Raw genomic sequence first — 25,104 nt, 5'->3', positions numbered from 1 at the left:
CAGAACGCTCGCTTTCTCCCTTTCACTAGGGCAGAGAGTGAACCATCAACCTTTAAACATGAATGAAGTCAAGAAAGTTCTTCAAGTCTTAAAGTTCAACTGATTCTGAATAAACAGACGCGACTAGATTGTAGTGAAAGGTTGCCAGGGCATAGCTACGCAGTTTCTCGGGTATTCGGAATAGTTTTTATCATATTGTTATGCAGTTTCTAGTTTCCTGGATGGTTGCTAAAGTGTTCTGGTCTCAATTGGTCCCTAGATATGGCAACTAGTTCTGTCAGGAAAAGTGTGCGTGTCATAGATCACCATGGAGCTAGAGTACACATGCATCCCACGGCTCTCAAAAGGTTTACCTGAGCCTTAAATTTACCCAGCATGATGTGGTGTGTCATCAGATTCAGAGAGGATTACCAGACTGTGTTTACGTAAGACCTCCAAGCGCTAATCCACTCTCTCTGTTTTCTGCTCAGAATCACCATGCATGCATCTCGTTTAGGCCGGGCATACACAGTACATTTTCATTCAATTTTGAGCCGAATTCTGACTCTTGCAACTCTTTTGAGTCAAAGACTGAATTTATGAATTTTAAGAATTTCTGCTAACTTCTGCAGAAAGGGGGCTCTCCAGGAGCAGGACACTCCTGCATTATGATGTTCTGGTCTCTTAATATGACTCAGGTTCCTCCTTCCATACAAGTCTAGGAGATTTTGATTTTGAAATAGCACAGCGCTTCTCAACCTTTCATGTATCATTAATGCCAGTAGCATAACTGGTGCTAAAGGATGAGTTACTCACCAAAGTTGGTCTAAATCCCTAACCTTAGTTTTGAGCAATACTGAAAATTACAAATTAATGTGAAGAGAAACTATAAAAGGTCTCGGTCGGCCAATAACAGTCTTCCAATAACAGTCAGCCAATAACAGCCAAAACAGATAAAAGTTTACCCTTTAATTGCATCTGATTACTGACACCAGTGTTTATCCACAATGTTTCCAAGAAAGCAGGTGGAAGTAGAGTGCCCTATCTGTCTTTATCTCTATAAATAGGGAGAGGAAAGGCTTATTGTAAGGCTGCCAGCAGGTGAGATGCACAAGTTACTTTATTTCTGGAAGGCTCGAGGAGGTCAAATGCATTAACTGCTTTTTAAAGTCACTGAAAAAGCCAGACTGTTTGAAAGTCAGGAATCAACATTCACAACCCATTTTACTTCTGGTATGTTTCTGGGTGAAACAGGATATTCAAGATAAAAACGCAGGGTGGGACGTGATCCATTGGGAATTATATGGAATGTGGAAAAACTGGCATTCCATTCCAGAGTTTGCAGTAAAAAGTGAAGGACTATCCCCCTTTCTGAAAATCCACCAGCATGTAGTGGTTGAAACTGTTCCAGGTTCAGTACGAGTTTACAACATTCACTGCTTTGAAAGTGGAAAAAAAGCTAATTTTGCATTGCGGTTGTGTCTTAAGCATTACCAGACTCCCAGCAAGCATTGGGAGAGACATAGAAAGAGACAGATAGAGAGATAAATAGACTGTACCTCCTCCCTGGAGAAAGCCTTTATTTGAAGACACAGACTGCAACCCAGAAATCAGATTTTCAGGGCTGGATCTCTCGGCTGTCTTAGCTGCAAATATACACACATACACAGTATATCTGTAGTCTCTCTGTAGAGGGTTGTTTGGACAACTAAAAGAAATGCTAAAAATAACTTGGAAAGCTTAATTTCATATATAAACATTGGTTTTACCATCCAGTTTGGCAAAATCCTTGTTGAGCAGCTCTTCCGCTGTGAGTTTAGAGAAATTGTCATCGCCAAAGGGGTTCCAGGTTGCTGGGGCTCCAGCCGAGGGTCCCGAACCCTCGCCTGACTGATAAACACTCTGCTGTGATGAACATGGAGAACCAGAGGGAGTGGTGCTAGCTGACCTACAGCAGAGAGAGGAACATAGCAATGCTTCAAAAAGTTCCACTTTAGTGTTCTCACATGACCTCAGCACGTTGCTTGCTAGTGGTGTCGAGTTATCATCTTTGAAATATAAACTATTTGCATTTTCAATACGATTTTTGCATAAAACTCCAAGGCTGTGACACACTAAGCTGACAGTTGGCTGTTGGCCAAAGTCGGGCCATCATTGAGTGTCTTTCAGACCCGTTTTCCCAGTGTGCCAAAACATTGTGAAGTGACATACTGCCAAGTATGGTGACCCATACTCGGAATTCGTGCTCTGCATTTAACCCATCCAACGTGCACACACACAGCAGTGAACACACACACACACAGCAGTGAACACACACACACCGTGAACACACACCCGGAGCAGTGGGCAGCCATTTATGCTGCGGCGCCCGGGGAGCAGCTGGGGGTTCGGTGCCTTGCTCAAGGGCACCTCAGTCGTGGTATTGAGGGTGGAGAGAGCGCTGGACATTCACTCCCCCCACCTACAATCCCTGCCGGACCGAGACTCGAACCCGCAACCTTTGGATTACGAGTCCGACTCTCTAACCATTAGGCCACGACTTCCCCACTGGTACTAGTTGGCACTAGTTGGACCACGATCGGAGGCTTTTTGGCTGATTGAGCATGCTGAATGGCCAATGGGCGGTCAGTAAGAGAGATCACTCTGACTGGCTGTTCAGCTTAGTGAACCAGTGCATAAGAAGAAAAAACGAAAGTGATGGAAGCAAGCAAACAATGTGCAAACATTCTAATTTTACACCTTCAATTTAGCTCACCATTCCAATGCATGAATATTTTCATGAAGACATGGCTATTTGGGATGTAGAAAGTGAAGACCAACTGATCCAAGATTCATATTCAAAATGGTAAGCAAGCACCCACCCAGTCCTAATTTCCGTTTCCCATTTTGAAGACAGAATATAAACTACTGCCACCTGCTGGTCTGGAGAGTTACAGTATTTTCTCTTATGCAGGTGCAAATCGTATATGCTTTCTGGCTGTTGGCTAGTCTTTGCAATGTGTTCAAATGTGCAAATTTTTGACACAGGCGACAACACAGCTGGTGTTTGTCGACATTAAGTTATTTGATGTTGGCTTGGTGTGTCTAAACCTTTAGAAAACCAAAAATAATATAGAAGCCCTGCTGAACGAATGAACAAATAAACAGTTTAAAACAGCCTTAGATGGTTTTCTAGTTTTAGTTGACTGCCAGTTTGGCGAGTCTGGGATGTTGGCTGGTCTTAGAAGGGTTTTTGGGCACTTTTCAGGAAAACCAACTGAGTGCCAGGCTGGCATGCCAGCTAGACCACCTGAGACCTATTCAGCACAGAAGATCCAGATGTTAAAAACCATGGCTTCAATTAATTCGTCATACTGGAAATGAAGGTTTAAATCGAGCACACTGCATTTAGCAGAATGTGATTCTGAACATATCCAATTTCTACATATAGCAAGACCAAGAAAAAAATAGTTTTGCATGATGTGACACTTTAAGTAGTCCTAATGTTGCCACTTTGCTACACAGTTAGCTAGATATAGTGCCAACACAATTTTTATTTTCATCTTAACTCAATGCTCGACAATGGTTAAAACTAAACTACAAATGATCGATTATGTATTTCCTTGTTTTACTTGGACTTGTTGAGGCTGGCCTCTGCAGCAGCAGCTTGAAGCAGTTGAGTGGACTTGCTCACAGGAACTCCAAATATGGTGCTGTGTGTGACATCGCTCACAATTCGTCTGTGGCCTCCTTTTGGGGCGGTCTTGGGAGAAGAGGGTGGAGTCAAGGAGCCGACTTTATGCACCCCACGACTTCCGCTGACAGACTTTTACAGAAAGAAAGGTATAGAGACAGCATTAAAGACTGTGAAAACTGAAGGATATTTATTAGAGAATTTAATTTCTAATATACCAAATGAGACATTCTGTAGAAAAGATGGTGGGCTTTTTAAAGGTGAAGAAAGACAGCTTCAGATGTACAAAAAAGACAAATCTGATATCTCAGTGACTTGTTGAGAAAAGCTGATCTGTGAAATGAGAAAATATCTAAAAAGGTTGGAAAGGTGAAATGTCTGCTTTCAGATGAATCAAGTCATTTCTATTCATTTTAATAGAAAACTCTTATCTGTTAGAAACTTTAATTTATTCGCCCTCATGTCACTCCAAATCCGTAACATCTTCTTTTCACATATTTTGCTGGGTTCTTGTCTCCATACAATGGAAGTGATTATAGACCTCCTGCTGAGCTACAAAAATGACAAAAACACCATAAAGCCATAGGACTTCGGTGAAGAACAGACCGAAATGCAAGTCATTATTCATTGAAAATCACATCCTCTGTCATTGCCCTCAAATCCACTTTGCACATTTGCACAAACAGCATTGTGCTGAAAGGATGTGAAACACCATACACTAATGCCATATATTTAAATACATGGACATAAAATTAAACTTGGGCAGAGAATGTCATTTTAAAAATTTGCATGTTTATCACACAAAGCTATCATATGACTTCTGAAACTGAAATATACTTTTACTTTATTGGCAGTGTGAACATTCAGCTCAACTTATCCTTTTGTATTTTATGGAAGCTCAACACAGATGATATGGCTTTGGACCAACATGAGGTTGTTAAAGATGTGTCATGACCAGGGTAGCAGCATATTTAATTTTTAACAGGAATGAAAACGAGAAATTAATACTGTTGTTTACCAACATGCCAATTGTTCAAACATCTTCCAAAAACACTTTCAGTAGACAAAACCTCCATTAAAAAGTTTTCAAGTTGTGCATATTGAAAATTACTGATCCTTTTTATCTATATATATCCACAGCCTCGTTTTCACCCCCGTAAAATTCAATATAGCTATTAGATAGAACACCTCCACTTGTGTTGTACATGACATTTAACTGTGTTGTAGATGACAGTAACTGTCAACACCTACTGATTTCATAACAGTGTTAATTCTTAGAAATGGATAGTCATCATTTAATTTTCATTTGTGAGTAAACGATCCCTTTAACATGCAAGACAAGCCACCAAGAGGAGGATCAAGGCTTTAGGAAGCAAGGAAAATCACTCTAACAGAGCAGACACAGATGTTTGGGAGGGTTACCCTCTGCTCTGGGTCCACTTCAGAGTCAGCGGATGGTGCTGAGGTGGTTTTAGGTGGAGGAAGGGTGGAGGTGTATGATGTGGGGGGTGGAGGTGCCATAGCTTTGGTTTTAGGTTGGGCAAACACGGTCGCAGTGATATCACCTTCTATACTATTACTGTGTGAAGACTCTGTAGGCAGGGCTGGGGCTGTTGCTTTGGTTTTTGTCTGTGTGGGTGCTGATAATGTTGTGAGGCGGTTGGTTTGAGGGTGGTGTATGGGTGGAGGGGGTGCCCTGTTCTTAGGTTTGGACTGTGTAGAAACAGGGGTGGAGGATGATGCTACCGTTTGAGCAGGTAAGACGGAGGTCTGCGTTGAGTGCTGCTGTTAATAAAGGAGGTAGGTGCAACAATTGACATCACAATAATGAAAATTTACATTTATAAATCCACAAAGCACTTCCCAGATGATTTATTTTAAATCCACATGAAAAATCAATCACAACCCATTTTACTTAATAATGAGACATATTCAAGTAAAATGCAGTTTTCATCTATCTGGATTTGATTGGATCATGAAAAGTGAGTGTTCAATGTCAGAATCAGATTTAAAATCTGAGTTTGCAGTGAATTAAGGAAGACTAGCGTTCACAGTCAGACATGTATTAAAGTGCCCCTATTATGGGTTATGAAAGGTTCATATTTTGGTTTTGGGAGTCCCCAACAGCAGGTTGGCATGCATGCAAGGTATAATATGCATTTATTTTTACCTTATTTGCTCAACGACCCCTCCTTTGCGTGACGCTAATCTGCGGTGATTGATCTGACTGGTCGATTTCATTTAAAGCAGCAGTGCTGCTTCATGTACAGCCATTACCGGGGAAACAGCTATTTTTAACGCTCCAAAAGCACACCTATTGGCAAAGAATGAATTTGCATTTTCATTCAGACCAATGCGAAAATCAAGTGGGCGGGCAATATGCTAATGTTTCATATTGACATCAACATGAAACAGCTTGGGATTCGTTTTAAAAACGACTTGTTTCAATGATTCAGAGTCGACTATTTCTTTTGAGAGACAATAACTTTACACACAGTGTACTTTTAGATTTAAAACTTTGCAGGATGTTTTCATTCACTTAGAGCTGTGTTACACACTGCATGAAAGCTCATTTTCAAAAATCCATAATAGGGGCACTGAAAGTAAAATCTTATTTCATGTTGACTCTAAATTCTATTTAAAAAAAAAGTATTTCCAGAATGTTTAATGTAGCAGTTACCTGTTGTTGAGCAGTAAAGAAGGCTGTGTTTTGCTGCTGCACAAAAAGTTGTGCATGTTGGGGTGTGGTCTGGGGAGGAGTGGCCTGCACTGGAGTGGGCGTGGCTTGTTGCTGAGCGACAGGAACCTGTGATTGGGAAACAGGCTGGGAAGCAATGTTAACACCTGTGAACCAATAGAAAAACAGAATAAAAACACAACATTAAAAAACAGGCCGCTAAAATCCCCACTCGCATACTTGCAAGGAAGAGACAAGGAAGAGTCGTGAAACTAGTCCAATGCTATTATCCAACGCCTTGCTCAAGGGCACTTCAGTCGTGGTATTAAAGGTTGTACATTCACTCCCCCAACCTACAATTCCTGCCGGACCAGAGACTCGAACTCACAACCTTTGGGTTACGAGTCCGACGCTCTAACCATTAGGCCATGACTTCCCCTTACTGTAGGATCAACATATTTTGAATATACATGAATATACATTTTGAATATGCACCATAGCCACATTTATTTAATCAAAAATACAGCAAAAACTAAGACTATGAAATAGTATTACAATTTAAAACTACTTTTTTTATTTATTTATTTGAATATATTTTAAAATGTAATTCATTCATGTGATGGCAAATCTTTTCTTATTTAAAAACATTTCTTATTATCAATGTTGAAAACTTGTGCTGCTTAATATTTTTGTAGAAACTGATCTAGTTTTTCAGGATCTTTTGAATAGAAAAACAACTGTATTTGTTTAAAATGTCATTTTTTATAGCATTATAAATATATTTAACGTCAAGTTAAATCCTTGATAAATAAAAGTATTAATTTCTTAATTACTGGCCCCAACCTTTTGAAATTGTGGTTAGGGTTTACATGTTAACATTCATAACCGTGCTGGAAATCCCTACCCACAAAAATCAAACAGGTCCAAAATCCAGCTTCACATTGCTATATATTAAAAATATAGTATTTACATTTTCAGTGGTTAATTACTTGATGAAAATTAAACATTTACATTTAGTCATTTAGCAGACACTTACAAACTTGTCATCCTAAATTAAGACATAGTGTTACTACCCTGACCCAGAAAATAGGATAACAATACACCGGGATATTCATTATCAATGAGACATGAAGGGCTTTAATTAGCATTGACTTCAGAAATAGGAAGTGAAATGACAGCTCGGTAGGATTGAGCATGTCAGGGGCTCAATAGCTCAGGCTCATTAGTGAGGTTTTAAAAGCTCTCTGTAAATGACACACCAGTGGGAATACTAGAGCGGTGTGTGTCTGCCAAAAACCCATGCCGGTCAATGCAACGTGTGAAGGGTCGTCAGGGAAAGAGCCACACATATGAGGATGCCTACTTAGTGTTTGATTTTGGACACTCACTGATTGGCTGGCCGGGTCCTGCAGGTGCATTGGCTCTTTTGCGAGGGGTGAGGGCTGGTTGGATGGGCAGGATGCCTGCGATTGGTTGAGCTTGGCCAGCCTTGGGACGCTGCCGTGGTGCAATGGATGTCTCAGTCGCAGGGATTGGATCAGCGAGCCTGAATGACAAGAAGAGTTCAAGTCGAAAACAAAGCAACTTCAAACATCTGAGACCACACAGATAAATGACAGTCTCACCTGGCTTTGTTTTGACTCTTCTTGGCCACAGCTTCACTGGCTCTGATTGGCTCTGGGAGTTTTGCTGGAATGGGTGAATTCTAATGGAATAAGCGGAATATTATTACTATTTATTGTTATACTGGTGTTCTGTTTTCATTGTGTTTGGGTTTTGTCTTCCTTGTTTTGCCTCTAGACCTACTTTCTCTGTGCGTTTAATTACTCGATTTGTTTGCCTCTTGTTTAGTTAATTATCTAATTTGCTAGAGAGTATTTAAGGCCTTCAATTCCTTGTCCAGTGTCGTTTGTGCTTGCTCACTGTTTCGTAGTCTTGCCTTGTTATTTGGATTACCTTCTTTTGTTTTCACTACTAAACCGTGTTTTATTTGAGCTGTGTGTGAACTCTTTATCTCACTTGGACTTAACGTTACAATTATATTGTTACATTTTGTATTTGGTTCATGAAACATGTGCAACTCATTCCAGTGAAACAGGAAATTCAACACACACACACACAAACAAAAATCGTTTAGTTAATTAAAATAAAGCTGGAATACAATTAAATATAAACATCTGATACAAACTTATAAATTCAAATACAAATTACAAATATTATGTCGGCAACTAACGGAAATAAAATGTTTAAAATTACTAGAATTAAAAATAAAGTAAAAAGACTAATAAATACGACAAAAGCACCTAACAAAACTTGAACTAAAATGAAAACTAATGAAAGTGAATCCATAACATTAATAAATACTGTAACAGTATATAAATACTATTAAAATAACACACCAATTTATTGTGCATGAAGACCAGTAACAAAGAAAGTAGATTGTCTTTTTTTTTTATTATTTCAGGTGGACTTCAAAGTTTGTTTTTAAAAGTTAATTAATTTTATTTTATTAAGTTATTAAATAGAGTTAAGCATAGAGATGGATTCAGACCACATTTTTGTGAGTGTCACATCCTATGAAATCATCATTCTTAAGGGTGTAATTTAATTTTCCATGGATGTGTAAACATAAGTGAAGATGACATCTTCAACAACAAAAGATATGCATGTTGTTGGCACAAACACAAATGTGTAATGAAAGCCCGTGATTAGCTATGATATTTATTTGTAGACGCAGTCTGAGCCAAACATCCCTACGTCAGGAAAAACTGTCAAAGAAACATTGAACGTTTTTACAGAGGTCATTCCTGTATTGAACTCTAAACGACATTTACGGGTGTCAATGTTAATATGTCTTTGATCGAGACTCAATGCTTCCATTATGCTATCAATACTCTCAGAGTGGGAGGGGCTACTGGATGTGTGCCAGCTGGCAGCCATGAGCGACACTCCACTTCCTGTGCTGTTACGTGCAAGCGCTTACGATATCTACTGAAAGGGATAGGCATGAATTAAACATGGTTTAAGAAGCATGTGCTGGAATAAAGAACAAAAACCCTGTAGAGTGTGACAGGAAAACGAGTGAGAAGATCCGGGCAAATGCACATGGAAGCTTGTGTAGTTATAGCACAGGAAATAGCGAGAGAGATCTTTACAGTATGAATGAGCAGGTCTTACGTGGATATTCTGTACTGGGCATTCTTTCCGTGCCAGTTTAAAGGCGAAATATGACACCTGGTAGATATCTGGCCTAATGTCAGGGTCTGGCTCCAGCATGTAACCTGAGATGGGAAAAATTAAACCAATCAAAACATAAGTGTACAAGTGAAAAACAGTTTTGCTAAATCTTGAAAAAATAATTATTATTTTAAAATATATTACTAGATCGGGTGTGCATTATTTTCTAATAATTCAATGGCCCATTGTCATAATACACTATAAATTTAATAAACTACCATTCAATAGGTTTAATATTTGGAGTTCAATATTTTTTCTATACATACATACATACATACATACATACATATATATATATATATATATATATATATACAAACCAGATTCCAAAAAAGTTGGGACACTGTACAAATTGTGAATAAAAACAGAATGCAATGATGTGGAAGTTTCAAATTTCAATATTTTATTCAGAATACAGCATAGGTGACATATCAAATGTTTAAACTGAGAAACTATCATTTTAAGGGAAAAATAAGTTTATTTTAAATTTCATGGCATCAACACATCTCAAAAAAGTTGGGACAAGGCCATGTTTACCACTGTGTGTCATCCCCTCTTCTTTTTATAACAGTCTGCAAACGTCTGGGGACTGAGGAGACAAGTTGCTCAAGTTTAGGAATAGGAATGTTGTCCCATTCTTGTCTAATACAGGCTTCTAGTTGCTCAACTGTCTTAGGTCTTCTTTGTCGCATCTTCCTCTTTATGATGCGCCAAATGTTTTCTATGGGTGAAAGATCTGGACTGCAGGCTGGCCATTTCAGTACCCGGATCCTCCTCCTACTCAGCCATGATGTTGTAATTGATGCAGTATGTGGTCTGGCATTGTCTTGTTGGAAAATGCAAGGTCTTCCCTGAAAGAGACAACGTCTGGATGGGAGCATATGTTGTTCTAGAACTTGGATATACCTTTCAGCATTGATGGTGCCTTTCCAGATGTGTAAGCTGCCCATGCCACACGCACTCATGCAACCCCATACCATCAGAGATGCAGGCTTCTGAACTGAGTGCTGATAACAACTTGGGTTGTCCTTGTCCTCTTTAGTCCGGATGACATGGCGTCCCAATTTTCCAAAAAGAACTTCAAATTTGGATTCGTCTGACCACAGAACAGTTTTCCACTTTGCCACAGTCCATTTTAAATAAGCCTAGGCCCAGAGAAAACTCCTGCGCTTCTGGATCATGTTTAGATATGGCTTCTTTTTTGACCTATAGAGTTTTAGCCGGCAACGGCGAATGGCACGGTGGATTGTGTTCACCGACAATGTTTTCTGGAAGTATTCCTGAGCCCATGTTGTGATTTCCATTACAGTAGCATTCCTGTATGTGATGCAGTGCCGTCTAAGGGCCCGAAGATCACGGGCATCCAGTATGGTTTTCCGGCCTAGACCCTTACACACAGAGATTGTTCCAGATTCTCTGAATCTTTGGATGATATTATGCACTGTATATGATGATAACTTCAAACTCTTTGCAATTTTTCTCTTGAGAAACTCCTTTCTGATATAGCTCCACTATTTTTCGCCGCAGCATTGGGGGAATTGGTGATCCTCTTGCCATCTTGACTTCTGAGAGACACTGCCACTCTGAGAGGCTCTTTTTATACCCAATCATGTTGCCAATTGACCTAATAAGTTGCAAATTGGTCCTCCAGCTGTTCCTTATATGTACGTTTAACTTTTCCGGCCTCTTATTGCTACCTGTCCCAACTTTTTTGGAATGTGTAGCTCTCATGAAATCCAAAATGAGCCAATATTTGCCATGACATTTCAAAATGTCTCACTTTCAACATCTATATTCTATTGTGAATAAAATATAAGTTTATGAGATTTGTAAATTATTGCATTCCTTTTTATTCGTAATTTGTACAGTGTCCCAACTTTTTTGGAATCGGGTTTGTACACAATGCACTCTACTGTTCAAAGGTTTGGCATCAGTATCTATTTTTTATTATTATTGTTCCTAGAGGATTAATTAATCAATTATATATATCACACACACACAAAACATTTAAATCTATGGTAATCTATACAAACAGTGAAACAAAATGTGTGAAAAATTTTTTTAAAAAATAATGACTGTCCTTAGTTGTTCCACCAACAGTTTTGTCCCTAATAATGCTTTTATTAAAAATAAATTTACACATTTGAAGAGAATATTTTTTGGAAAATATTTACAATTGAGCTGTATGTACTGTATTTTGAAAATACGGTAACACTTTTGATTAGGGAACACTATTAACTATTAACTGTTATTAACACTATTAAAGGTGCCATAGAATGGAAAACTGTATTTACCTTGGCATAGTTGAATAATAAGAGTTCTGTACATGGAAATTACATACCGTGAACCTCAAACACCACTGTTTCCTCCTTATGTAAATCTTGTGCGTGCAAAAGACCACTGAAAAAGAGGCGAATCCCAACATGCACTGACTGTGACGTTATAGTTGGGATTGCTAATGTTTACGACCTCAACATTTGCATAACGTATACCAGCCCATGTTCTAGGCCAGCCAGACCTGCACAGCCGAATCATTGATGCAGGGTTGCCAGATATTGCTATTAAAACAACAAAAAACAATAAATAAATAAAAAAAACAAAATTTTCAAATCTTTTGCAATTCAGATACGATAAAATATACCGCTGACCCTAAACTGCAACATCCTACTTTATTAACTTTCTAAAGTGTCAAAAAGAGTGAAAAGACAAGTCCAAAAACGCTTATACCAGGTGGATCTGGCAACACAGAGCTGCGTCTGCGGCCGCACCCTCACTCACAACTCTCTCTCAAGCCTTGTTCACTCCACCAGCGTCTCGCAACGATCATGTTCATATCACGGATGCTAAACATTCTTGCAAAATCTCTCAAAATCTGTGTCTTCTCCAGATACAGGCTCAAACATATATGGTTGGATGCCTAATCTCTCCACCGTTCAGGCCGGATAGTAGAGATCTGTTTGCTGTGTGAGCTACTGAAATGTGAAATAGCCAATCAGACCAGAGCTCAACATTATTATTCATGACCTTTTCAAATAAGGTAATAACAGACCTTTTAATTCTAGGGTTGTAAATGAACAGTAAAACAGTTTCTGGAGAATATTTGCCCTTACCTAAGCCACATACCTTCGATGTAGATATCAGAGAACAATTTAAAATATTGTGTCAATGCATTCTATGGCACCTTTAACTGTTATTATATAGTTAGTGATTTATTATATAATTAACTATTAACACTATTAACTAGTTGCATGCATATTACTAGCATATTGGCTGTTTATTAGTACTTGCAAAGCACATATGAATGCCTTATTCTGCACGACAGAAAAGCCATCATCAGCTGAACTTACGGATGAGACAGTGCATGTCGTGCGAGTAGCGGGAGCTGTCAGGGATGGTGAAGCTGCCGTCACAGATGGCCACCTGACTCTCTCCAAACGGCAATGTGAAATAACACAACTTGTACAACAAGCAGCCCAAAGCCTGAGGACACAAATGAGCAAGAGTCATCAAACCTCCTTTGTGATGTTTCAAAATGATTTGCATATTCACTAACAATCAACTACAGAGACAAAAGCTTTGGCAACTACTGAAATACACTGTAATTGTCTCTAACTGACTTATTCTCTACCACTCTTCACCTCTCTGACTCACCCATATATCTGCTTTAGAAGTGATAACTTTGCCCCCGTATAGATTCACCATTTCTGGGGCCCGGTATGAAAGAGTAGTGTACCTTAAAACACACAAAGAGTATTAGATTCAGTTGATATGAAAATGTAACGCTGTGGTGTATAATATAAAAAAACAAAAACAATGCTCACTTCTTGATTTCTTCTTCTACAGCCGCCACACCTTCTGTTTGTGGATTCTGGGAGTAGTTGATGGCACTGCCAAAATCACATAACACATAATATCCTCTGTCATGCAGCAAGATGTTCTCCACCTGCAAGAGACACAAAGAGAGGACACACATCTGTAATACAGTAGGTTATGCCCTAGTTTTTGTAAAACTGAACTGGAATGGTTTTCTAAACATCACAAATGAGCTCCAAGATGGGTAAAATTGTAAAAGGGTACAAACATAAGCAAAAAGTCATTTGTTAAAGGAATAGTTCACTCAATACATTTCAAAGTATTGTAATTTTGGACATTAAGACATGTCACACCAGGGGCCTGTTTCATAAAACAAGTTTACCAAACAGGCTTATTTCAGTTATTCTGACTTATTTTGAACCAAATAAACTGACAATAAGTCAGACTAACTGAAATAAGCCTGTTTGGTAAACTAGTTTTATGAAACAGGCCCCTGGTTGGACTCAAAGGCAACATTTTTTTTAAGCTTGACAAACACTGGTTTCTATGGATGCCTGTATCCGCCACTGAATAAAAAAATAAAATATAAAAATGTAATTGCTAATTTTTCATCTCACAATTTTGACTTTTTTCTTGCAATTGCGAGTTTATATCTCACAATTCTAATTGTATTTCTCAGAATTGTTTGATATGAAGATGCAACTGCAAGTTATAAAAACAGAATTGCAAGATATCAGAGTTTTGTTTGATATCTGAGATATGAAGTCTGACTTTATAACTCGCAATTCTGACTTCTTCGCACTTTCAAATTTATATCTTCCAATTCTGACTTCTCACAAGAAGTTATAAGGTCCAATTCTGAAGAAAAGAAGCCTATTTTCTTACAATTACGAGTTTATATCTCACAATTCTTACTTTATAAGTCACAACTGCGTGTTATATAGTCAGAATTGCAAGATATAAACTAAAAATTGAGGAAAAAAGTCACAATTGCAAGATATAAAATCGAGAAATAAAGTCAGAATTGCGACTTTCTCAGAATTACGAGTTTAAATCTAGCAATTCCGACTTTTTTCTTGCAACTGGAAGCATATATCTGGCAATTCTGACTTTATTTCTCAGAACTGCAAATTTATATCACACAATTCTGACTTAAAGGTGCTGTATGTAAGAAGGTTGAACTAGGTATTGCAGTCCAAATTCAAAATATCGGAGAGGGTTTTTTTTACCCGGTCTCTCCTCCTCAGACTTTACACACGCAGGTTGCCAGATTAACGACACCAACAGGAATGAGCACACATGACGATGAATGACATGAAATATGCTGTATTTTCCACCAACTGGCAACCCGGGATGCTGAAATACAATTGGGTAAACTGGCAGTGGGCGGGTTTCACAAACCAAAACACAGACCGACATTCCGGCCCGGAATGCACATTTTCAAAGGAGAATAACTGACTGTAGCATTGTTTTTTTTAGATAAACAAGTATGTTAACTTAGCATGTTTCTTAAATACTGTAAACATACGGTATTTTTATGCTTTAGTAGAGTCAAAAACGTACATATAGCACCTTTAACGCGCAACTGCAAGTTTATAAAAACTCAGAATTGTGAGATTATTTTTCATTTTCTATTCAGTGGCGGAAACAGCCTTCCATCGGTTTCTGTATGCTTTAGTTGAATGGACGAAAAAAAAAAAAAAAACGCTAAAAATTCTTCTCTTTTTGTGTGTTTCAAAAATGAAAGTTATATAGGTTTGGAACAACATAGAAGTGACTAATTTTTTTTTTTTTTTTAGGGTTAAACATTTCTTAAAATAATAAAGTTCTGCAGAGTTCATACTTTAAGGTCCCGGTGGATGATGGGAGTTTTGCACTGATGTAGTCGAGCGACAGCTTCACACGTGTCACAGAAGATCTGAAGCACCTCCGGCTCACTGAATCCAGTCTGCAAACGCTGGTTCATCAGGTTCACAACCTGCCCACCTGGGTTATTACACACAAACACGGCATAACAATACTGCATAGTAGGTCAAGACCACCAAAACGAGTGGAAAAAGGCTCTGAATCTCAAATCACATACCATCTTAAGAGAAGAACAGATACTGACCTCGACAAAAGTCCATCAATATGAGAACTTCCCAAACATCTCCTGAACCTACTGCTGTGACGCTGGAGTCCATAAAACCAACAATGTTTTTGTTACCCATAAGGTCCCTCTGTTTAAGAAAACCAACACCACAATCTGTAAAACCTGACAATATTTAGCAGCACAACTGTTTTCAACATTTCAAGAAGTAGAAATGTTTCTCGAGCAGCAAATCAGCACATTAGATTGATTTCTCAAAGATCATGTAACACTGAAGACTGGAGTAATGATTCAAATAAATTACATAAATTAAAATAGTTATTTTAAATTGTAATAAAGTTCACAAGTGGCTGTCTGGAATTGTTAATACTAAGTAACTATTGCATTCTCATTTATTAACTTAAGATTCAATGAAAAGCCTCCAAACTCGCTCTTAATGTTTGTTTAAATGTTTAATCCATTTTTTTGTATATCTGCTTTCTGTAGTGTACAAATAAGTACTTTGTATTTATTTTAAATGCCTGAGATGTGAAAGCAGACTTAGTTTTCTGACCATTTGCTTAAAACTCAAGACAATGGGTCTTTGAGTCGACTAAGTCAATACTAGTGTTTAAATTAAATAGCTTAGCTGTTCAATGTCCTTTCAAATCGACTCATTCATTCACAAATTTGAAAAGCCCCCTGTTAGCCGTCTATTTAGGAGTGCACTGTGAGCAGCTGCTCGTTTTGAAACAGCAAGACACTTTGTGATGCTGAAACAGTGCTGACATTTTCCTCTTGTCCATTTAGTATGGCTCACAGCGAAGTATGCTGGATTTCCATTCTGAAATCAGTCCCAGAGGACACGAGTGACCTTTACCGGCACTGTACTGTTCTCAGCACTGTATTTACAGCAACACATGCAAACTGAGGAACGGGAGACCTCAAATCCTTTCAAGGCTGCATGGCTCAGTTTTGCCATTAAGATTAGCTTAATCAAATAAAGGACAAATGATGCTGGGGAAAAAAAACTACAGCAAACATCCATTTGGATGCAAAACGACACTGTAGTGACCATATCTGAACCCATGCAATATCTTTGTGTCGGCAACACACTGAAATTTAAGCCATTTTTTATGGGATGATAATGTAAAGCCAGTTGGTTTCTAATCAAAAAATAAACTCTGTGGGGTTTTACGGCAATCTTCCGGTTTCAATTTCAATACAATCGATAACTTCCTCATTGTTCCTCAGAAATCAAACATCTTGGACATTAATGATAACAAACTTGTGCATTTTGTGACCAAATGTCATTGTCCTTTAAACTGCAAGATTAACCGTTGAAAACGAGGTAATTTAACGAGTGTATTGGTCACAACACGTATGAAGGACCAGCCAAAACAAGCATGAAACTTGACCATAATCCAAAATCTTGGTCAAAAGATGTTCAGCAGACGAGACTGTCAGTATTTTGGTATTTATAATAAGTAAATGCTTGTTTTTTGTATTTGCAAAACCACTGAAAAAAAGGTTGGTGTTTGTACAGTATACGTATATACCTGTAGAAAAAATAGAATAGAAATACAGAATATAGAATAGAAATAGTTTGTAACAATACACACATTTAAATGTTTGGGGTCAATGCATTTTTATTTATTTATTTTGAAAGAAAATGGGCCCTGATAACTGCTGCTTTTGGCATTATTAATGGCTTTTATTAATCTAATAATTAACATTTATTCATTTGGCAGACATTTTTAGCCAAAGCCACTTATAGTGTGCTCAGGGTTTATTGTGTCAGTATTCCTAAACACCATTTTTAGTGTCATACTTTACCAGTTGACAAAAAAATAACATAAAAATAAAGAGCTGTCTGTGCATAAGAGAATGTCTCACCATAATCTGAATTTCCCTCTTGCATACGTGAAGGTCATGTTCATTGTTGACATACATTCTCTTTAGCGCACAACGGACACCCTGATGAGTCCTCACCAGAAATACGATAGCAAAACCACCTGTGGATAGAAAACCAACAGCCTGAAAATCTTTAAACACAGGACAGTCTAGCTACTGAGAGCTCACATGCAGAGAAAGGCAAATCGATCTCATTTGTGATTCAACAAATGTAACAGTATCACAAGGAACACAGACAAGCTTTGTCCAGGGAAATAAGGAGGTATTGGACACTGGTTCCCTTGTGCTATCAGACCAACCGGCAGTGGACACGGTATATAATCACATTATTGATAGGTTAACCTCATTTTAATATTGTTACGTCTAACAGTAAGAGTGAGTACAAGAACTCACAAAAACCCTTTGACTGTGGAAATGCAACTCTCTGTCCAAATGAAAATTCTTTGGTGTCTGATGATGATGCATTACAAGAACTAATGCTCATACTTGGGGTTAGGAGTTTAAGAAAATCTCTAACTCCGAGTATTAAAGTTCAACAAATAAGTCATATCAGACTATTTGTGCTAGGAATGATCTCTCAAATTGTGTGGCTCATATGGAGACTTTGGAGACGTTTGATTCTGTTTCAATTTCTCTTGCATACTTCACTGTTGTCTGGTTGTTTCCATATATTTATGTCTACGTTACATCATTAGTAATTTAACAATAAGAAATGATATGAATGCAAACCACACATAAATAAGAGGAAATACTGATACATAGACCTGAATAAATGTCATGAGGGGAAGAAAGAAACTTATAACAATATTATATTTAGTGTTGTCAAATGATTAAATCACGATTAATTGCATGCAAAATAAAAATTTGCTTACATAATATATGTGTGTACCGTGTACATTTATTATGTATGTATGTATGTATGTATGTATGTATGTATGTATATATATATATATATATATATATATATATATATATATATATATATATATATATATATATATATATATATATATATATATATATATGTATAAAAATACACACACATGCATGTATATATTTAAGAAAAATATATAACATTTATATTAAATATATTTATATAAGATATAAATTTTATGAATATAAATATATACGTAAATATTTTCAAAACATATAAAGATGTGTATGTCTTTATATATACATAATAAATATACACCGCACACACACATATATTATGTAAGCAAATTTAAGTAATGGGAAAGCACTAATGTGGAGAAAAAAGGGAACTGCAATGATCCCAAGCATACAGCCTCATCTGTGAAGCATGGTGGAGGTGGTGTCATGGCATGGGGATGCATGGCTGCTTCTGGAACAGGCCCTCTCAACTTTACTGATGACTTAATGTATGATGACAGTAGCAGAATGAATTTGGAAGGGTACAAAACCATCTTGCCTACCAATATTCAAGAAAATGCCACCAGATTCATTGGGAAGTGCTTCATATTGCATCAGAACAATGACCCAAAACACCCTGCCAGTTCAGTCAAGGAATTTATAAGAGCAAAGAAATGGAAAGTCTTAGATTGCCCAAGTCAATCTCCAGATTTAAATCTGATTGAACATGAATTTCAGCAGCTGAAGAGGAGAGTAAAGGCAGAAACAATTGGAATTGGCTGCATTAAAGGCTGAGAAAAGCATTTCAAAGGATGAGAGCAAGAGTCTGGTGATGTCTATGGGTCACAGACTCACTGCTGTGATTGTGTGCAAGAGATCTGCAACTAAATAATAGCTTTTAATCTTTTATATCTGCCTTATGTTCAACTGTCCCAATACTTATGCTCACATCAATGAGTGGGATGAACTCTAAAAGTGCTGTTCTTTTTATTTGCTAAAACATGTATGTGTTGAAACGGCTAATAATAAAATGTAGTTTTACATTCTGTAGTTTTGTCTCATATTCATCTTTTAATTATATTTACAAATGTCTTGACTCCACAGCCAACAGAGCAATTCTGTCTTTACTGTTTCAATACTTATGGAGGGCACTGTATATATATATATATATATATATATATATATATATATATATATATATATATATATATATATCAGAATCAGAATGAGAATCAGAATGAGCTTTATTGGCCAAGTATGTTTACACATACAAGGAATTTGTTGTAGTGACAGAAGCTCCACAGTGCAACAGAAAGACAGTAACAGGACAGGACACAGGTAATGAAACAAAATAACAGGAAATAGCCAATAACCAATGTACAAAGCAGCAAAAAAAATAAAAAATACACAATATATAATATATAATATAGGCGACTATGTATGTACAGGTGAAGTATGTGCAAATTAGAAATGAGAAAATAAAATAAGTGAGTGTGGTGAATGGATAATGTATTAGTTGTGTGTTCTACGTTTATTTATTGAGTGTTCATGAGATGTATTGACTGAGGGAAGAAACTGTTCCTGTGTCTGGTCGTTCTGGTGCTCAGAGCTCTGTAGCGTCGACCAGATGGTAACAGTTCAAAGAGGTTGTGTGCTGGATGTGAGGGGTCCAGAGTGATTTTACCAGCCCTTTTGCTCACTCTGGATAAGTACAGTTCTTGGAGAGTGGGGAGGGTTGTACCAATGATTCGCTCAGCAGTCCGGACTACCCTCCGTAGTCTTCTGAGGTCAGATTTGGTAGCTGAGCTGAACCAGACAGTTATTGAGGTGCAGAGGATGGATTCAATGATGGCAGAGTAGAACTGTTTCAGTAAGTCCTGTGGCAGGTTGAACTTCCTCAGCTGGCGAAGAAAGTACAGCCTCTGCTGGGCCTTCCTGACAATGGAGTCAATGTGAATATCCCACTTTAGGTCCTGAGAGATGGTGGTGCCCAAGAATCTGAATGACTCCACTGCAGTCACGGTGCTGTTCATGATGGTAAGTGGGGGGAGAGCAGGGGGGTTTCTCCTGAAGTCCACGATCATCTCCACAGTTTTGAGCGTGTTAAGCTCCAGGTTGTTGAGACTGCACCAGACAGCCAGCTCCTTAACCTCCTGTCTGTAAGCAGACTCGTCACCGTCCTGGATGAGGCCGATCAGTGTGGTGTCGTCTGCAAACTTCAGGAGCTTGACAGAGGGGTCTTTAGAGGTGCAGTCGTTGGTGTAGACGACTGCACCTCTAAAGTTTTCTATATATATATATATATATGTATGTGTATGTGTGTGTGTGTGTGACATTTTACCAGATTTAGTCCAACACTTATTTGCTTTTATTTGTTCTCCACTAAGTAATGTTTTTTTTTCACTGAAAGTTCACTGAAAGTTTGGATTTTTCTAAAATTATTGTGCACTCAAGATTTGTCTAGAGTAACTTTTGCTACTGAATTATCAAGTAACCTAGTTAATAATAATACTTTTGTCATATATATATATATATATATATATATATATATCATAATCTATGACAAAAATATTTCCCACAGAATATATGTTATGTTTTCTTTATAAGACAGTTGTATATATTTAGTAGATGTTATGTAACACACAAAAGAGTGATGATCAGTTCAACACACATTGAGGTATAGAAATTCTACACTGATTAAAAAAAAGCTGTGCTAGGTATCGGATCGATATCGGCCGATACTCAGAATTTTTGGTATCGGATCGGTTCTGAAAAAGTGGTATTGAGCCACCCCTAGTCATCCCTGTTGCTTGTGCACCTTTTCCAACCCAATTTCTTCCTTCCAGTCAACTTTGCATTTAATATGCTTTGAGTTTCACCTTCATTTTCATCTTCATAAGAATGAATAGACTATCTGTAAACTAAGGTTGAACTGGTTTGTCTACTGCTTGTCTGCCCACAGGCTAATCAATCAAGTAAAATTAAACCTAGATTAGCAACACAACAAAAGACTATAACATTGCCACAACAACACTTTTAACATCTGACACCAAAGTTACATTGTGGCAGCAAATCCAGGAATCTCTCTTTCCAGACTGTCACAACGTAAAGTTACGCTGACACAGCAAATGTTAGGTCATCGGATTACGCAGCAGTTAGATGGAACGAAACATTATGAGGTTAAACAAAAAGAGTACAAATAAGAGTAGCACCACATTGATAACCTACACATTATTCAATTAGGCTTTCAATTAAAAAAATAAATAAAATAATAATAATAAAATGACTATTTATTATTATGTTAAGGTAAATGAGAAGTGATGGAGGTATGCACAAACAAATTCTGCTTTTAATTCAAATGGATGTTTTATATCGTTGCATAGGCTTTATATTTATATTTTGTTAAAAAAAACTGTAAAAGTGCATAAATGAAGTCACCACAAAAGTATATATACATTTAATATAATTAGTTTATAATTCATTTTAAAATAATATAAGAAACACTATTTGTGTTAAGCAAACTACAGATTTATTTTTTTTTTTATGAAAATATTTGTGCGTGCTACTAATATCTTTTACAGCCAGTTTTCAGAGAGCTCACATAGCCTCATATAAACCTACTGCCAAAAGCTGATTAAATCAAATGCCACATGAAATAGTTTATGCACACATACAGCACAACACACACTCTGACCATGTGTTCAGATAAACACACATGCAAACACACGGAAAATGGCAATTACTTCAAAAACAACAAACCACGCCTGTGCCCTTGCAGCGACACACACACACACACACACAGTGCCCTCGGATGAGGTGTGGTGTAGCTGTAAGTAAACTGAGAATGTGATTATGTAAGGGTCTATAAATATCACCCCACTATCTTGTTTACAATGCTGCTTAGGACGAATCTGTAAGAGGCAGGACTGAGAAGCTTACTGTACTCAAAACTACAGCATCTTTAAAGGAATACTTCACATTAGATGCTTAAACATCACACGTGTTGGCATGAGACGGCAAAGTAATATCCAGTCTTTCAACTTCTGCCATGCCGAGCTAAATGCGGCCTAACATACCTGTTTTTATACATTTTCATAAAGTCAGGGATTATTTTGCTCTTGTAAATATATGTAAACATGGCGAAATAGCTTATTCAGGACAGCATACTAAATAAGATAAGATATTTTGCATGTTCTGCAAGGGGTATGTAAACTTATGAGCAGAACTGTAATTAATACTAACAACAAAATTATTACAGAAAAAAGAAAACTACTCTATTCTCATAGTTGATTTCTTTATTACTTTTTTTAAGGACTACTTGGAAAAGCAATGTTTACTTAATTGAGAAACACTTGAATGCAACAGTCTATTGTTTCAATTGTTAACAATTTAAATAAAGGAGTGAAGTGTGTTTATATTAGTTTTTGCCTAATTTATACAGATATTTTTTGGGGGGGGGGGGGGGGGGGGGGGGGCATAAAATGGGTGTCCTGAAATTGTCTAGAAGAATAAAATACAAAAATACATTTACTGTATTTTTTGGAACCAGTATATATTTTGTTGACACATTAGGAGTGGTGACTTCCAAAAGAGTTGATATTTGAATTAATAACATTATATTTGTTAAAAAAATTAAATAAACGATGTGTACACACCCATGTATTCAGCATGTAAGTAAAATGTTATTCTAAAAGTGATATTACATTAAAAAGTTATAATTAAAATGCTTCAAAACTATATGAAATCAACATGAATACATAGTACATCCACAGGTAGTATTAACACATAAAAATACATTAATCCATCTATGAATGTAGTCCCACCTCTAAAAGATGACAATTTTACAGCTTAAGTATGTTTTTGTGCCACCCGTGAAACAACTTTAGTCTTGGCTGAACCTCAACAAGCTCATCCTGTCATGCTGAAACCGCTTTATTGTCCCAGTCCTTTTGGATAAAATCTAAATTAACTAGTGCTGTCCTCAATCTAGAGACAGAGGCCATCAAAAAGTGGAGAAACCAGCCCATTTCTTTGGCTTGATGTTTCTGTGCCACCTCCATTGTGATGTGAACCCTGTGTCCCAGCATGCACTACTCAGGTTTCTTCACGGAGTGTCTCACATGTCATTTCTCTATTGTACCGAGATACAAAGATACAATTACAGCTATGTTTCCAATACTCAAGGGCAAATGCTGAAATTGTTGAACAATGCTTGGAGACATTTCTCTCTGCTGATCTGAGACCAGTAATATGGATATGACTTTAAGGGCTCAATCATCCTCATTTACGCACCCTCAAACCTGTATGACTTTCTTTCTTCAGTGGAACACAAAGAAAGTTTAAATGTTGAAGGATTTAACAAAATTACACTGGAGGGGACACACTACATCATAAACCTGAAAGTGGCCAATACAATGTATGACGCTATATTTCAAGTCTTCCAAAACCATATAATAGCTTTTGTGAGAAACAGAACAAAATATAAGTCATTATTCATTGAAAACTTACTTTGTGCATTCACGAGAGAAATATAGTTTCTAATTAGTCCATACATTTCTACTTGTCTGACACATTCAGTCCATTTCGGAAACTAGTTGTGAACAAGACAAATGGCCATTATCACATTGAAAGGGTAACCAGGCAAAAATAACACGATGTAGACACTGCTTTATCTCTCGTGATAATGAATGAGCTCAATGAGCTAACAATGGGTAAAAATTCTAATATTTGCAGAGAGAGATGCAGTGAAATCCCCTCTATATTTGGAAAAAGGACAGTACGGGACTTTAAACATGAAGATATCAAAAGTAAAAGTTAAGATCCACAATGTCATAGAATATTGAGATGTCTTTAGTAATTCTTGAGTTATACATTTTGGAAAAATAATATTTTGGCACTCAATGTTCTATAATTATTTATTTATTTATTTTGGATAGGGAAACGAGATATATTTTCCCTCTACACAAGAAAAAAGTATCAGCTATACGCAAAGTGACCCACATTTGGTTTTTGATAATGTGTCCAATTTAACACTTTACTCAAGGAACCACTGAGATCCCCATTTCTCTAGAGCTGAAACTTACAGGGCTTTCAAAAAGTAAAAATTTTTTTTTTTCTCAGATTTTTTTATTTTTCTTGAGTTAAAGGCATGCTTTGAACAAGAGGAAGTTGAAAATTGAAGAGGAAAACATGAAAAGTGTATTTCCCCCATCACCAGTGGGCATTTACAGCAACAATGATTGCACTTTTTCAAGCTAGTTTCCCCCTCCTGTAATTTGGCTCCAAATCTCCGGTGGAAATTGTGGATTAAAAATTAAATAATATAAATATAAAACTTTGTCCGCAGCGTTTAATAGTTTGGCTTTCATCACAAATGTAATATATTTAGGCTTTCATCTCTGCAGAACGACCCAATACCTGATTTTGCAATGTTTTATTCTTGCAATGTTAATTCTTTACACATAAATTTTTTTTGAGGAGACATTGCCTCCCTTGCCTCCTCAGAGAGAAAACACCCCCGATTTTAATTAATGGACATAAACCAAACCGCAACAGAAGCACTACAAACAGACACAAACATAAAAACACACATAGACAATGACTCAGGACTGTGCTAAATTTGAACATCTTTGTTGGAGAGGAGGTCACGTATCCTTTCACCCTCCGTCTCTCATTTCCTGTCGTCTCTCTGGTGTGTGTTAGAAATCTCCTTGCAGGAGGTTGAAGCAGGCAGAGCTGGAAGCATATAACTATGACTCATCCATTCAGCATCTACTCACACCCACCCACTAAAACACTGTAGACCTGCATGTGAGGAATCAACCAGCCATTATAAAAGCATTGTATCATTATATCCGTCTAATATGCACTGCA

The 25,104-nt window shown here is 37.2% G+C and overlaps 1 protein-coding gene across 2 annotated transcripts in view; it reads right to left on the bottom strand.

Annotated features, from left to right (window-relative positions):
• Positions 1–25,104, bottom strand: part of LOC306848238 (AP2-associated protein kinase 1-like) — a 56,643-nt gene that overhangs the window by 23,330 nt on the left and 8,209 nt on the right. For both annotated transcript variants that reach the window (XM_079382659.1, XM_079382660.1), the window contains exons 2-14: positions 17,344–17,462; positions 15,490–15,598; positions 15,223–15,365; positions 13,388–13,509; positions 13,218–13,299; positions 12,914–13,046; positions 9,507–9,610; positions 7,955–8,034; positions 7,718–7,875; positions 6,333–6,496; positions 3,591–3,784; positions 1,749–1,927; positions 1,539–1,625 (exon numbers count right to left, since the gene is read on the bottom strand). In XM_079382659.1, coding sequence (XP_079238785.1) covers positions 1,539–1,625; positions 1,749–1,927; positions 3,591–3,784; positions 6,333–6,496; positions 7,718–7,875; positions 7,955–8,034; positions 9,507–9,610; positions 12,914–13,046; positions 13,218–13,299; positions 13,388–13,509; positions 15,223–15,365; positions 15,490–15,598; positions 17,344–17,462 — 1,674 coding nt within the window. The remainder of the gene's footprint in view (positions 1–1,538; positions 1,626–1,748; positions 1,928–3,590; positions 3,785–6,332; positions 6,497–7,717; positions 7,876–7,954; positions 8,035–9,506; positions 9,611–12,913; positions 13,047–13,217; positions 13,300–13,387; positions 13,510–15,222; positions 15,366–15,489; positions 15,599–17,343; positions 17,463–25,104) is intronic.

This window comes from Barbus barbus (assembly GCF_936440315.1).
Source record: "Barbus barbus genome assembly, chromosome: 28".
Taxonomy (NCBI): domain Eukaryota; kingdom Metazoa; phylum Chordata; class Actinopteri; order Cypriniformes; family Cyprinidae; genus Barbus; species Barbus barbus.
This window is presented reverse-complemented; position numbering and strand designations above follow the sequence as displayed.